The 16,119-nt window shown below is 41.6% G+C and overlaps 2 protein-coding genes across 2 annotated transcripts in view; both read right to left on the minus strand.

The window, feature by feature from the left end:
- The window catches only part of KIAA0408 (KIAA0408 ortholog), a 36,698-nt gene extending 28,943 nt beyond the window's left edge, over nucleotides 1-7,755 (minus strand). The window contains exon 1 of the mRNA XM_062186739.1: nucleotides 7,611-7,755. The gene's annotated coding sequence lies outside the window, so the exon portion shown is untranslated. The remainder of the gene's footprint in view (nucleotides 1-7,610) is intronic.
- A 55-nt stretch (nucleotides 7,756-7,810) lies between these two features.
- The window catches only part of MTCL3 (MTCL family member 3), a 46,105-nt gene continuing 37,796 nt past the window's right edge, over nucleotides 7,811-16,119 (minus strand). The window contains exons 4-6 of the mRNA XM_062186738.1: nucleotides 15,798-15,869; nucleotides 9,323-10,498; nucleotides 7,811-7,921 (exon numbers count right to left, since the gene is read on the minus strand). Coding sequence (XP_062042722.1) covers nucleotides 7,811-7,921; nucleotides 9,323-10,498; nucleotides 15,798-15,869 — 1,359 coding nt within the window. The remainder of the gene's footprint in view (nucleotides 7,922-9,322; nucleotides 10,499-15,797; nucleotides 15,870-16,119) is intronic.

Consider the following 16,119-nt stretch of genomic DNA (forward strand, 5'->3'; position numbering starts at 1 on the left):
GGGAATGAAGCAGTAACTACTCTGTCTATTCCAAAAAGCAGTCGTACCTTCCTACCATTGGCTGTTATTGAGGCAAGTCAGTAAACTAAGTTCCTCTCTACCCGCACATACTCTTCATGTCTGCATTCATAATTGAAAGCATATACTTTTGATATGAAGTGAGAGGACTGACTTGAAAGGTGCAGCATGCTAGACAATCTCAGAAAGGAATAATATTGTCAACCAGTCTTCACTAGTCACTTACTTCTTAACATAGATTATATGAAGTACTTCAAAAAGTTCACAGAAAATGTAATTAAAGGATAAGTTTATTGTGGTGCAAAAAGTTTTCAAAATCCATGCATAGTTTTTTTATGTTTTTAGAGCTTGATAATTATTTTTAAAAATGTATTTAAATGTGGAGAGACAGAGAAGAAAGAGAGAGAGAAAGACAGAGAGATATTCCATCCAATGGTTCACTCCCCAAATGGCCTCAACGGCGAGGGCTGGGCCAGGCTGAAGCTAGGATACAGAAGCTCAATCTAGTTCTTCCATGTGGATGGCAGGGGCCCAAGCACTTGAGATATCATCCACTGTACATTAGCAGGAAATTGGATTGGAGGTGGGGGCGAGACTCAATCCCAGTCACTCTGAGCTGGGACATGGGCATCACAAGCAGTGACTTAGCCCACTGTGCCACAGCATCTGCCTGCCACAATGTCTGCCTTGCACGGTGTTTTCATAGTATGCATTTCCATGAACTGTTTGAAGATTCTTCATATAAGCAGCTCAACTAAAAACATTCAGAAGAGACTAAAAAGTAAACGTTTCAAGTATGCTTTTTCCGAATCAATAATTTCCACACTTGCATCTCCATAGTGTGTGAGATATTAAAGTTTTTCCAGAAGTTTTAGTCCAGAAAATTGTGTGCTTTTATTGACTTTCATATTAGATACTTATTTAAATGTTATTTAGACCTAAATTCCTATTTAGGATATTTAAACTCAGAACATAAAGTTTTACTTTTGATTATTTTTTCTTTTCAATTATCATATTTTAGATATATTAGGTACCTTTAAATGACTTTCGAACCAAAATAGATATTAAATAAACACAAAATAAATATAAAATAAATATTAATAAACACTAATTTTAAAACTATAACCTTTTGGAAAATGTTAGAGCACTCATTTAACAAATTGACACATGTCCTGTATGTAGTCAAGAAAGTCATAAACACTTGAAAAAGCTAAAAACTGCTGAAGCATTAAAGACGTTCCTACACTTATTACTGTAACTACAAAGATTTTCCTACCATGCTCAGGCTATAAATATTCCTATTTTGTATATGTTTCCCTAGGAAATCCCATAGTCTCAGGTTACTGAGACCATCAAAACCTATTAATGAAATGTTAGTTTCTTTTTTCTTTTCTTTTTTTCTTTTTGACAGGCAGAGTTAGACAGTGAGAGAGAGACAGAGAGAAAGGTCTTCCTTCCGTTGGTTCACCCCCCAAATGGCTGCTACGGCCGGCACACTGTGCTGATCCAAAGCCAGGAGCCAGGTGCTTCCTCCTGGTCTCCCATGTGGGTGCAGGGCCCAAGAACCTGGATCATCCTCCACTGCCTTCCTGGGCCACAGCAGAGAGCTGGACTGGAGGAGGGGCAACCGGGACAGAACCAGCACCCCAACCTGTACTAGTGCAGGGGGCTCCAACCAAAAAGGAAACAAAGTTGCTAAGCCTTCACTCGACAAGGCCGCTAAGCCTTTGCTCGAGTTTGCCACACTTCCGTATCCCAGTGACTCAGTGTTTCCAACAATCCAAGATGGCCCCCAGGGGAGGTACCTAGCCTGGCAGGAGACTTCCATATTGGTGAACAGTATGTGTCATCGGCTCTGATTGGCCCTTGAGGGCGTGCCCGGCTCGTGTTCTGCCTTACCTTACAGTTGGTTGGCTCAGTTCCCCTGTGCCCTGGACAGCCCCCTTTCTGTGTCTATAAAAGCTCTTCCCCTCCCAATAAAGTCGAGAACCCGGCTGCGCCCTGGGCATTGACTGATCTCCCGGCTCTGGTGTGGTTCCTTTGCTGCCAACACTCACCATCTTGCTTGGCCCCCGAGCTCCCCAGGCTGGCCCTGAGGAGCTCTATCGGACCTGCTGCCCCTTGACGAGCAGCATACTAGAACCTAGAGTACCGGTGTCGCAGGCAGAGGATTAGCCTAGTGAGCTGCGACGCTGACCGAAATGTTAGTTTCATCAAAATGCAAATGCAATCATTTCACCTACCAAAAAATCAGATCAAATTACAAACAGAACTAAAACTGTTTTTCATTAGAACTCATTGCTTTAGGACTAGGGCTTAAGCTATTATGTTTTTATGTAGATCATTTTGAACCAAATCCTGGTTTAATAGAGGTAACTTTTCTCATTTTCTGATACTATTCGCCACCATTTTCTCTTCAAAATCTAAACTCAATGTGAGCATGTGTCCACAAGTGTGGTTCTGCCAGATTGAAGCTGAGCTATGGTATGCAGCTACAAATACTACAGGAAAATCTGTGCAGGAATATCTGAAGTGAAGGTTGGGCCACCCAACTGACCATGCAAACTTTGCTGGCAGCTGATGAAAAAAACCATATCCCACTCTACCACAGAAATGGGAAAGGCAGGCCAATGTACATTCAGGCTCAGCACTGAATTTTGCTTTGTTTTATGAGTTTGAGCCATTTATACTTAAAAATGGCCAACTGAATTCACTTTTTCTTAAATCTAGATGAAATTAACAAAGCCATTCCTTCCTAAATTCAAATACATGTGTGCCAGGGGGTTTTCTACAATAACATTTGAATTTTTGAGTTTCTTTTCATGTGGTATTCAGACAGCACAGCTACTAAGGTGCAAACAGGAAGATCCTTTACTCAATAATTGGGGGACTTTTCTCTCATGATTTTTTGGTGAACTAAGAAGCATGGTGCTCTTTCAAAACTAGCTTAATACAACATAAACAATGGAAACAGCATAAAGGGGAAGGGAAGGAGATGCTGATGGCTCTTTTTCTGAGGTCTTGGGCACCATCTTTAGTTAATATCTCTTCCTGGGGCCGGCACTGTGGCGCAGTGAGTTAATGTGCTGGCCTGAAGTGCTGGAATCCTATATGGGCGCCGGTTCTAGTCTCAGCTGCTCCTCTTCCAATCCAGCTCTCTGCTATGGCATGGGAAAGCAGTGGAAGGTCCTGGGGCCCCTGCATCTACATGGGAGACTGGGAAGAAGCTCCTGGCTCCTGGCTTCGGATCAGTGCAGCTCCAGCTGTTGCAACCAATCGGGGAGTGAACCAGTGGATGGAAGACCTCTCTCTCTGTCTCTACCTCTCTCTGTAATTCTGTCTTTCAAATAAATAAAATAAATCTTTAAAAAATATTTCTCTTCCTAAGTCTTTATTCTCTGGTAAAAGAGAGAGATGCACCTTAGACACTGAGTGTCCACAGAATCATTTGAGGTTACAGGGAGAAGATGGAAAGGGAAAAGGTCACCTTGCTCTTGCCAGCAGTTAGCTGAGACCACTTCCAACTCATGGCCCCAAGCATGTCCTCTGAGATCTTGGCAAGACTGAATGCTCTGAGCCTGCATGTATTTCTCATAATGCACCTCAGTGTGATGCAGGTATGTGTTTGTGTGTGTGTGTGTTGGGGGAGGGGGAAGACACACTCAAGTGCAACTGGGAAGCCAGTTCTGCATTGGGCAAGTCAGATGGAAATAGTGTATCTGAGATTCAACTGGCTGCCTAGCTTCAGAGGAGCCATTTGAGTGATCCCAACTCCCTCCCTCCCTACAATCTGTGAGCAGCAGTCTGGTCAGTAGTGTTTCAGTGTACTCTGTCTTCCCCAGTATCAAATGAGAGTTTCATACATGGAGGGCCTGGATAGGGTTCAAATTCATAGGATCTCTTCTATAAAATCAATGCTTTGGCACATTTAAACTCTACTGTTTGAGGCAAGTCCAATTGAACATGTGCCGAACTGTGCATCTCCTTCCTCCTTCTCTTATTCCCACTCTTATATTTAACAGGGATCACTTTTCAGCTAAATTTAAACACCTAAAAATAATTGTGTGTTAATTAAAGAGTTCAGCCAATAGTATTACGTAGAACAAAAAAAATACTAAAAGGGATAAACTATTAAGTTGTTCCCAGGCGATTCCAATTCAATCCCATCAAGGTGGCATGTACTAATGCCATCTCACTAGTCCAAGTGATCATTTTTAGTTCATAATTGATCATAATGATAGGATTAAGAGTCAACGGGATCACATAAACAAGACTAGTGTCTGCAAATACTAACTGATAGAATGAAAAAGGAGAGAATGATCCAACATGAGAAGTGGGATACACAGCAGACTCATAGAATGACAGATGTCCTAAATAGCAATCTGGCCTCAGAATCAGCCTTCAAGGCATTCGGATCCAGCTAAAAAGCCCATGAGAGTATTTTAGGCATGGAAAGCCAAGACACTCTGGCAAATAAATAAATAAATAAATAAGATTTCTGTGAGTGAGATCCCAGCAGAAAGAATGGGCCATCAAAGAAGGAGGTACCTTTCTCTGAAGGGAAGAGAGAACTTCCACTTTGACTATGACCTTGTCTAAATAAGATCGCGGAGTTGGCAAACTCAAAAGGCTTCCATAGCCTTGGCAACTCATGACAAGAGCCTCGGATGATTACTGGCACCATAAACAAGAGTGTCAAATTGTTAAATCAACAACAGGAGTCACTGTGTACTTACTCCCCGTGTAGGATCTCTGTCCTTAATGTGTTGTACTATGTGAATTAACGATATAACTAGTACTCAAACAGTACTTTACACTTTGTGTTTCTGTGTGGGTGCAAATTGTTGAAATCTTTACTCAGTATATACTAAATTGATCTTCTGTATATAAAGATAATTGAAAATGAATCAATGTGAATGGGATGGGAGAGGGAGTGGGAGATGATGGCATGGTTGCGGGTGGGAGGGAGGTTATGTGGGGGGAAAGCCACTGTAATCCAAAAGCTGCACTTTGGAAATTCATATTTATTAAATAAAAGTTAAAAAAAACCAATGCTTTGGGAGTTCTCAAGTGAAGTTAATATTGCTGTTGTTAGCATAACCATGAGTCCTAAAGACAGATAAAAAGATACCTGTATTTTGGTTAACCCAGATATCTCTCTTCCCTTATTCAGGCCATAAGTTATCACTGAGGTATTCTCAACCCACTACCCTTACCCCATGTCTTTGTTTATATCAGTTTTTCTAGGGATCCCTAGGGATTTTACAGTACTAGGAAGTTAGATCATCATGGGATTGTCCTGAGGCTTTCATTTCTGGATGAAATACCTGTGTGCCTAATTTCTAGGTATGTGCATGACTCTGGAAGCATACACTGTTCATCTTGGTTCTCCTTTATATTATGTATTTTTTTCTACTTGTCTTCCAGGATTTTGTTAGTTTTGAGAACCTGTATTAATTGAAGTAGAGTTTTTTAACAATACTACCAGTGTGGAAAGAGAACTGTAAATCACTAGCAGTCTTGTGGCAAAGGCTATGTTAAGTACTGAGTGAACACACTCTAAAGAAGATTCAGCCATCTGAGCAACTGGCAACTAAACATAGGCAACTGATGATCCTGTATCCTAGCACTACATAGTTTGCTACAACCTTTGCTGGTGTTCTATAGAATGTGTTGATACTTTTTACATGTTTCAACCTAAAGTAGTGGTTTGGGAGAGTTTGGAAAAATACACACTCAGTTTCAATTCTAAAAATATCCCAGGTGTTCTGATTTGCACAGCAAGGGTTGAAAACTGCTTATCTAGATATTTAGTTCTCAATTGCTCTTAAGATAAAGGAAGCCTAGATTACTAAATCAGTTTCTCAAAGCCACACAGGGTAGTGAATATGCAAGAGCACTGCATACCTTGTGTCTCTACAAAGACAATCAACAATTGAGGCAGGACAATGATTTCTGATGTGGGATTATTGAAGATCTCATGCCTCCCCTCTAAATGCCACAGAGCCTCCCAATCATTATGAGAACCTGAGACACTTCCATACCTTTCCAAGTGCTCCTTCGGCATCTGAGAACTCTTATTTCACTGAATATACCTGGCTCCAAAGGCATAAACATTTCAGATAAATTCCAGCCCTCAAAACATTTACTTCAGTCCCTTTGAGATGGTGATCTGAAGACTTACCAGGGCTCTAATAGATTTTAATTTTGAAAGTGGCTACTATCTCTAAGATGATTTTTAAAAAACTAACACTTGAATAATAATTGCTTAAACATAGTATTTCTATTATTTTATTCCTTTTTGTCATGAAGTTCCACCTAGCCCTCTGAATCTCTAAGATGGAAATCCAGAAGATGACAGACGGTATGCTGTGGGTTAACCACTCCTCACTCTATGCTTCTCTTTTCCTGTAGAAAACCCAAAAAACAAAACACCAAACCAAAACCCAAACATGCTCCATGGAGAGTAAGTGCAGATATTTTATATTGAATTTTTCAACTACTGTGAAGATTTTTGGTTTTGTTACCTAATACTCAAAGAGAAATGGTTCTATGGTGGTATATGGCTATAAATAAATCATAGTCCTCTGCAATTCTCTTTCTGAGATTCAAAAGGTCATTACTAGCATCGAATTTTGTCACAGAGCCAAGCTTTCCCACATATTATCCTTTTCTGCTGAGGTATAACATACATCACTTTACCACAGATTTTCACACCCACCAACCAGCCTGAGAGTATTTATACAATCACTGTATGTGACTTCAGCCAGTGATGGGATTGCTGAGTCTTGGATGGCACTGGTACATCCCAGTTTCCACTGAGTAAACCATCAAAGAGTAGGGCCTTTGGGTACATGGAGTTTATCCAGGCCACTTTAGGTATGAGGACTAAGAAGGATGCTCAGGACCACCTAAGTAGGTTCATATCCAGACAGCACTCTCACTGGAACTAAGCTTATGCTTTTGGGTTATGATGTAAGGAAGTGCTAGAGAATTACTGCATGTTTCCCTCCACTTGAAATAATTCACATACTGTATTACAGAATATGTCCAGCTCTGGAGGTGGTCTATGCAGCAATGCATTATTGAGGACAGCACTCCAGGCAACAACCGTAAGTAACTAAGGAAATGGCTGGTGTGGTATAAGCTGCTCAAATACTGTAGGGGGGACAATTATTTTCTCAGTGAACAAAGGCCCAATCCACTCTCATGCTTCCATATACATATCTGTAGACAGAGCAAGCCAACATGACAACACATTACTTGGCTCCATGAGGGCCACATCTCATTTATTCACCTTATTCTTCACAGACATTCACTGGATGTCAAAATTATCTTGTTAGTCTGATGAAGCCCAACAAATGTACTTCATAATCCACACAATGCTTGGAGGTATGATGAACTTGTGAATACTTGGTATTTGAATGATTAAAATAGTCAACTACTCAGCTGTAATTGTAAGAGATTTGGTCAGTTCTTACAGGCAATCTGGCAATTATTATCAAGAAAGGGCACACATCACGATGTAGAAGAAAGAGGCAAACATTAAATTGATTTAGACTGAAAATGAAAAGTCACACTTACTTCCTTACCTGAAATATTTTAGTCCCTGGGTTTCTTATTGAATTTGTAGTGGGAAGATGAGTTGTATCTTTTTAAAGAAATAAGCAGTCTTCAGTGTTTTTATAGCATTGGTTACTACAGAAATTATACTTCTTTTACTTCTTGTCTTGAAGGGTGAACAAAATAAACAAACTGAAAATACTACAATGAATGACAAATGATGAAAGATTTACAGTACAAAAAATAGTGTAAAAAGGAAGACAAGCTTAAATATCGTTGTGTAAGAAAGTGATGAAAATAATACAAGAATGAGAATAAGTAAAATGATAGGCTGGAACATCTGGGAAGGTAAATGCAAAGACAAAGAGAAGAGTTAATTAATAATAATTTTTAAAACTTAAATTCATGTTAACTAAGTAGTCAATCAATTTAAAGTAAACACACCCCCATTATGCCTATACTTACAAAATATGAAAGCCTATAATTATATACAGTGCTTTCTTTCACTCTGATTTCTAATTTTTTTCCATGAGGGCATAATTGAAAAACCACAAGCTCAAAACAGTATTCAAAATCTGCAACAAGGAAACTAAAAACCAATTATTTTATGTATAATAAATAGAGAAAAATAAACCTTAACATTTCAAAATACAACAACTTTGATCACAAAAACTTTTTTTTTTTTTTTTTTATAGCAAAGCAGAGCAACATGCACGCTAAAGAAGCGAGAGGGTTGTGGTTTTTCTGGTCATGATTAACAGGCAGTTAGCTCAAGGCCATGCTTCTGTGCACAAGTTGATATCTGTACAGAAACGTCTTGCGTGTCTTAAAAGCCATGCATGCTATCATACTTCTGCGTGTTCTCTAAAGGATACAGGGCAGCAGGCTTGCCAGAGGGGATAGCACTGCCTGTGTTGTTTCCTACGTGACCTCTGACGTGGCTTACTCTGACAGAATGCATTGGTCCTCAAGGGGCCACATACCTGACCAATGCAGCTGAGTCCCATTCATCGGTTGTGCCTCTACAAATCACCGAGGAGGAAAAGGCTGGCTTTGCCTGTGCTGGAATAGTTGTTACTTTCCCCTCCGGGTTAGTATTGCTTTAAATTGTAACACTACTTCCCCAGTCCTCAGGTTCTCCACCACCTAACTGATGATGATTTTCTCTAAAAAATACAGTCATGCCACTTCCGCCTACGGGAAAGGAGTGGTCTCCAGGCGTTCCTTTCGGTAGGATAGGAGACTCAGGGTCATGTCTCTTCACCACTGATTTCTACATTTACCAGTCGACATTCATCTATCCTATTTTGTACTTACACACACACACACACACACCTTAAACTCAATTTGGATCTTAGCTTTAAAATCTCAGATCAACACTTAGAGATTCCTATTCAGGCCTTCTTGCAGCTCGATCTTTTCACAGAATAGTATGAAAATGTTGGCTTTCTAAAATACTAACATATCTTATAAATCACTTCATCTTTATACAAAATCTGAAGATGGCTTTGATAAATTTCCCTTTTAAAAGAAAACAGGCAGGTAAAGAGCTACTTGACTGAGAGAGTGAGTTCCCCAAACCTCAGGCCGGAAGGGCAGGGTGAAGGAACAGGTGCTCCCTGGGGCGGGGGCTTCCCTAAAGCGGGGCGTGGAAGTTGGAGCGCGGAGATGCCCCACGAGGGACTGCAGCTCCGCGTGCCAGCCTCGCCAGCGCCGTGGCTCGCAATAGGCAGAACTGTACCTGACTCACGGATATGGGCTCCTCGGAGCCACGGTCGTCCGCAGACTTGGGCACCTCGAGGCGGTCGATGAAGGTCTGCAGCTCCTTGCGGAAGGCCTTCATCTGCGCGTTGATGCGGTAGAGCAGCTCGTGCTCGCGGATGCGGCTGCCATCGTCCTCCTCGTCCATCAGTCCGAACAGGTCCCCGTTGGCCACGTAGATGCGCGCCTCGGTGATGATGGTGCTCGTGTCGGCGATGAGCCGGTCGATGGTCTTGCCCAGGCGCTCGGCCTCCGAGCGGATGTCCTTCATCTGCTGCCGGTCGGAGAAGCTCTTGGGCCAGGGCCCGGGCGCGGGGTAGAAGGAGCGGGTGGGCGTGAGGCAGCGGATGTTGCGCACCTCCTCCGAGTCGCTCTCGCCGCCGATCGGCCCTTCGCGCTTGCGGTGCGGCGGGCGCGAGTCGTCGTCGCTCTCCTTTTTGCCAGCGTCGCTCTCGGCGTCGCTGTCGCGGGGGCTGCCGCGGATGCCCAGGTGCGAGGCCAGGTCGTAGCGCTGCATGTTGGACATGAGCACGCGGTTCTCGTACTGCAGCTGCATGACCTTGCCGCTGAGCTCGTTGATCTGCAGGCGCGCCGCCTTCAGTTCCTCCTGCAGGGCCTCGGTCTTGGCGCTGTCGTGGTGCCGCGCGCTGTCGTGGCCGCCGGACTTGTACTTGTACTTGTTGAGCTCCGCGGTGATGCGCTTGTTCTGCTCCTCCAGGTCGGCCACGTTCCTGCGCAGCAGCTCCGTCTCGTCTTCCACCAGCTGCAGGTGCTGCCGCAGCTCCGACAAGGACTCGCTCTGCTCTCTCATGAGCGGATTGGCTGAGCCATTGAAGTCGTCGCCTCTCAGGTCGTCCAGCTCCGCCTTTAGGCCCCTGTTCTCCACTTCCAGTTCCACGATTTTCCGGCCCAGGATGTTGGCTTCTTCCTCCACCAGCCTCAGCCGCAGCTTGAGCTCGGCCTCCCGGGTGCTGGGAGGACCCCCGGCTTCTCCTTTGGGCAGAGGACTGTCCAGATCCCCATAAAAGGATCTGTACTTCTGAAGCTCGTGTTCGAATCTGTCCTTTTCTTTGTCAATCTTGGCCATTTTCTTCCTCATCAAAGCAGCTTCTTCCTTAACGAACTGCAGCTGGCATTTCAGATCTTCATTGTCCTCCTCGTTGGGGGGAAAAGAGGGAAAAGGATCATTTTTATGTAAATCAAAAACAAAACAAAACAATGATCAAAAAAGGACACCTGCAAAAATTTCTGTTTCTTGTAATTAAGATTTAATGACACAGAGAGACTTAGCTGCAGTGTCTTTTTCTCCAAATCACTGAAATTATTTGGCAAATTAAAGAACAGGACAGTATTACATCTGGGAAGCAAAAAAGGGAATGAGATACAGAAAGAGAAAATCTGTAGTCATCACTATTCAGAAACTGTTCTGCGAGGGTACTGCAAAAAGTTTGTTTTTCCTTGTGGGCATTTTCTGTGAACTTGTTGAAGATGCTTTGTAGACATTGAGTTCAAAATTTTTTTTCACCAAAAATAAGCATCTTTGATTTTTAAGGATTTTGATTTATTTATTTTCATTTTATTTGAAAGGCTGTGAGAAAGAGAGAGAGAGAGAGAGAGAGAAAAGAGAGAATCTTCCATCTGCTGGTTCACTCCCCAAATGGCTACAATGGCCAGAAGTGGTCTAGGTCAAAGCCAGGAGCCAGGGACTTCACCCTGGTATCACACATGGAGAGTAGGGGTCCAAGCACATGGGTTATCTTCTGTTGTTTTCCCTGGTACATTAGCAGGAAGCTGAATTGGAAGCAGAGCAGCCAGAACTTGAACTAACACTCCAATATGGAATGGCAGTGGCTTAACTTAATTGAGCACAATTCCATCCTCTATAAAGGTTTTTACACATGTGTCCTAACTTAATGTTCAGAGTAAACTTACCAGTAGATATTGAAATTCTGGGTTTAAAGATGTTTAGTGACTTGTTCAAGGTTACCCAGTTAATAAATGGCGAAATATAAGTGAAATTTGAATTGTTTTGTATGAAACTAACACTCATGACCACTGTGTCTTCTATAAAATAATCTGTCTTCCACCTTCATTGAAAGGATATTTGTTTAAAAATCCAGAAAGTAAGGAAAGTTTGACGCTGGAATGGCCCATTCAATGACAAATCAATAGGTATTCCACTGAGAGGCATTTATTGTAAAATGTATTCCCATCAGTCTGATATGGATAGAGCTAGTTTGCATGGTGAAAAGATAATGGAGTAGACTTTGTGGAAGTTCCTTTCACATAGTCTATGACAACCTTCAAGTCGCTAATCATGAACCAAACTAAACTGAACTAAATTAAAGCAGAAATGGAAATCCATTCTTTCACTGAGAGCTGTAATAGAAGCACTACTATTCCTGAGCATTTTTGCCAAGGTCAAGCTCCCAAAATTCTCAATTAAGTATGTACTTTGGGCTAGTGATGTAACTTCTGTAGACACTGGTTTCTTCAGGTTACAAATGGGAACGAAAATACTTTCTTACCCAACACTGAGAGTCACCTGTGTTTGAGAGGCACTCTGGTAAATAGCAGCAATCTCTGGTGGGGAGGGTGAGGAGAAGAATGAGCTTTTCCAGAGATGCTCAGCCAATATGGCCCAGAGGACCTGAGTTTGAAGAAATGATGAAAATGGCACAGATCTCCTAATAGGAATGTGAAGAACATCACATTCCTGTTACCACCAAGTCCTCACTCCAGCCCTTTTACAGATAAGGCAATCACATTTCAGAAAGATATCCTGATATGCTAAAACACAAAGCACAATTTCTATTTCTTCCTTCCATTACACATGTAGTCTCTGGAGAAAAAGCTCAAAAGAAGAAAAACAGGGCAAAAGGGGAAGATGAAGGAAATCAGATGATATGGCTTACAAATGTTCCTGTATAAGTTGTTTAGGAGAAAGGATGGAGGCACAGTGAGAAGAGACAAAAGAACCTCAGCAACCTCCAAGGAGAAGTGAAGGAATGTACTGAAAGCTTGGATGTGGGAATCTACTACACAAGGGAGGAAGGAAGTTGCCCTGAGACTTGTGTGGGGCCCTCACACTAATGCATATTCCATTAGGACAAAGGACACAGTACAAAGTTTAAGATCACATCTGCAGAGGGATTAATGATAACTCTGAAGTTTTGAATTTAGGAGTCTTCTGGATTATACTGCCAATAAGAGTTCTTTCAGGTGTCACAGTGGGAGCTACTGAGAGGAAAAATCTCACATCAGGTATGTGGAACCTCAATTCCAAGATCAGAAATATTACAGTTTGGGAATTGGGGAGAATTCAGGCCTAAAGGTGAGTCCAGGAGAAAGCAATGCACATAGGTGATAGTTGAAGCTACTGCAATGGTTACACAGGAGCCAAGGAGGGGAAGGGAGGGGAGGGGAGGGGAGTGGAAAGGAGGAGAGGGGAGGGGAGGGGAGGGGAGGGGAGGGGAGGGGAGGGAAGGTCAAAGTTTGGGAAAGCATAGGGCTATATGCTTGATAGAAGTTGTTTATTGCAAGAGAAAGCTTTTATTTCCTAGTACAAAAAAAAAAAAAATGTCAGCATATGCTGAAGTTTGAATCTAAGCAAAACTGCAGTGGCTATGATACAAACCACAGATTGGAACAGAGTAACACTTCACTGGGCTATATTAAGCACACAGAAGATAGAAAAATAACTGATTTGTATGTATATAAGCACTCCTGCCCAAAGGAATGAAAGCATAAACATTGCTTTCAGACTTGGACATTTACTGCATGCAATAAAGTCATCATGAGGGCAGGAGATTTAGCAAGAGGAAGATGGACATGGTGATAATTGGACTTATTGAAAAATGAATCCTTTTAAGGTACAAACTTTGCTAGTTTTCACAATGCCAGGAATTCAAGAACCCTACATGAAGGGGCAAGGTGATATGGTGCTTGGAACATTTGGATCCCTTATCTGAGTACTAGTTCAAGTCCTGGGTAGTTGATTTCCTATCCAGCTCCCTGCTAATGTGCCTCAGAAGCAGTGGGTGATGGCTAAAGTACCTGAGTCCCTACCACCACATGGGACATCTGGATGGAACTCCTGGTCCCTGGCTTCAGCCTGGCCCAGCCCTAGCTGTTGTGGGCATTTGCGGAATGAACCAACAATGGAAGATTCTCTTTCTTTCTCTCTCTCTCTCTTTCAAATAACTGAATCTTTTTAAAAAAGAAACATATATGCTGTATGCCTTGTGTCCACATCTGTGGGTTGATACGTAATTGTCAAAAAAGTAAGATTTATAGGAAGTTCCTGGTCCATTGTAACCAAAGAGTAAATGTTTGTTCCTGTTTTCCATGATAAATAGGAAAGAATGAATAAATTATTCCGGGAGGTGAAGCAACTTGTTTAGTGGTTTTGTGTATCTTTGGGACTTGCTCAAGAGAAGATACACATGACGTATGAGGATTATAAAACTGACGGAAAGCCAGGAAGAAGGGAGCTGAGCCAGGCTTTGACTTGAAGAGGCATTATGGGAAGCTAAATTAGATTCTAATTACATATATTAACTCATTTAATAAATGTGCAACACAATTCTCTATTACAGTCTCTATTTTATATAGGAGAAAACAGACAAAGAACAAGTGACTTGTCTTAGGTTAATACAGCTGAAATTTCAGCCTAAGCAATCCGACCCTAACTTTACTGTTTTTAATTGTTGTACAATGCCATTTCTCAGCAAGCAAAGTCACTCTGCTGCTGGAGGAACATGTAAAGAAATAGGGCAAAGAAGTTGACAAAATGAAGTACAAAGCTATTTGAATAATAGTAAGTTGCATTCTATAAAATTGCCACTTCTGTCAATCAAAATGAATAGCAAGTTGGCAATAAAAGTGTCTGAAAATGAATATGTTGGAAATGACAGAAAGACTTCAATGCCACAACACTGTACTTATAAATTTCCCAGGAACTTTATGCCAGTGAAAGAAAAACTGGTGAATTGTGAGGCACCCTGACTTTTGTCAAGTCCCAGGTTCCCACAAAGAAACTGATGAGAGCTGTGGATGTCTTTGACAGAAAGATGCCCACATGATATGGGGATAGCAGGAGTTCAGCAACAGAAACAGCCAGTTAACAATTCCTGGTTTAGGGATTATTAATGGGAAGAATATATAAACTTTAAAATAAGAAGTGTAAGAGGATGACAAATATGTATTTCATAAAAATAAATGACTAAGTAAAGCTGATTTAAGATTTGAAAACAGGAGCATACACCAGGTACTCCTCAAACAAAGTAGGGTGAATTTTCATGAGAGCACATGAAATGACCCACAGCAGAATGAGGTAGCTAAAGTTATGGAAAAGATCAGGTGGAGAAGCAGTGGTGGCAGAGAATATTTAGGCTTTTTAAGGAAATGAGAAGAAAAGTGTGAAAAAGATGTGTCATGACCTACATATGAAATTCACTGGCATTCCAGAAATGTGGAGCCCCTATAACTGTTGTGCAAGAACCAGGAGAGAAATTAACCAAGAAAAGGGCAAGGAGAGAAAGGAAGGGGGGAAATAATACACACAATAGCTAGCTCCTATGGCTGTATTTCTAGGATTCTTTTTTTTTTTTTTTTTTTTTTTTTGACAGGCAGAGTGGATAGTGAGAGAGAGAGAGACAGAGAGAAAGGTCTTCCTTTTTGCCATTGGTTCACCCTCCACTGGCCGCTGTGGTCGGTGCATCTCGCTGATCCGATGGCAGGAGCCAGGTGCTTCTCCTGGTCTCCCATGCGGGTGCAGGGCCCAAGCACTTGGGCCATCCTCCACTGCCTCCCCGGGCCATAGCAGAGAGCTGGCCTGGAAGAGGGGCAACCAGGATAGAATCCGGCACCCCAACCGGGACTAGAACCCCAGGTGCCGGCGCCGCAAGGTGGAGGATTAGCCTGTTAAACCACGGCGCCAGCCTCTAGGATTCTTAACAAGCCTATATTGAATATTGAGTTTTACTTTTATTTCTTTGTTTCATTGTGCTTCTCCAGTCACTGATTCAGAGAAGTACTTCATTATAGGGTTCCCTTAAGACATCATCAGCCTCTTCTCCCTTCTACCATCCCTTCCTAAAACATTCCTTTCTTTACTCCTCCATGGATGCTATAGGAACAATCATTCTATTGACCTATTAGTTAGGAAGGAACTAGATTAGCAACAGGGGTACAGATCTCTAGTGAATAAAGTACTAATGACATTCTGCAGCTTTGACAATATAAAAGCCAATTCTAATAGGGTTATTAGTGCTGGTTTTATAATCAAATATACTGAATATTTTATACCACCTGTCTCAATGCATATTGATATGCATAATTTAACTTTTGCAGAAGTCTAGCTAGCCATTACATCTATTTATAAATTTATAAATATAACTGTACATACACTTAGAGGTGCTCAATGTACTTACTGTAATTTTATTTCCACATACCTCTGGGGGAGTCTGCTGAGTCCTTTTTTCAGATTTTGGTAAATCTTTGCTTCCTCTTCTTTTTAAGGATAGCTGAAAGAAAGCAGGAATATATTTAGTTTGGTAAACTATAATTTTAATTTAATTTAATTCAACTTTGTGTTTTTAGTAGTTCTAATCCATATAACAAAACCAAGCCAGACAGCTTTAGATATGTTTTTAACTTTGGACTGGAATAAACCTCACAGTAGAACGTAACTGATGACTATCTAATCAATTTTGGAAATACGGGAAATCTAATGCAAAATCCAGAAAAACAATTCAGACAGAATTTAGACTGATG

Source organism: Lepus europaeus, chromosome 3 (assembly GCF_033115175.1).
Source record: "Lepus europaeus isolate LE1 chromosome 3, mLepTim1.pri, whole genome shotgun sequence".
Taxonomy (NCBI): Eukaryota; Metazoa; Chordata; class Mammalia; order Lagomorpha; family Leporidae; genus Lepus; species Lepus europaeus.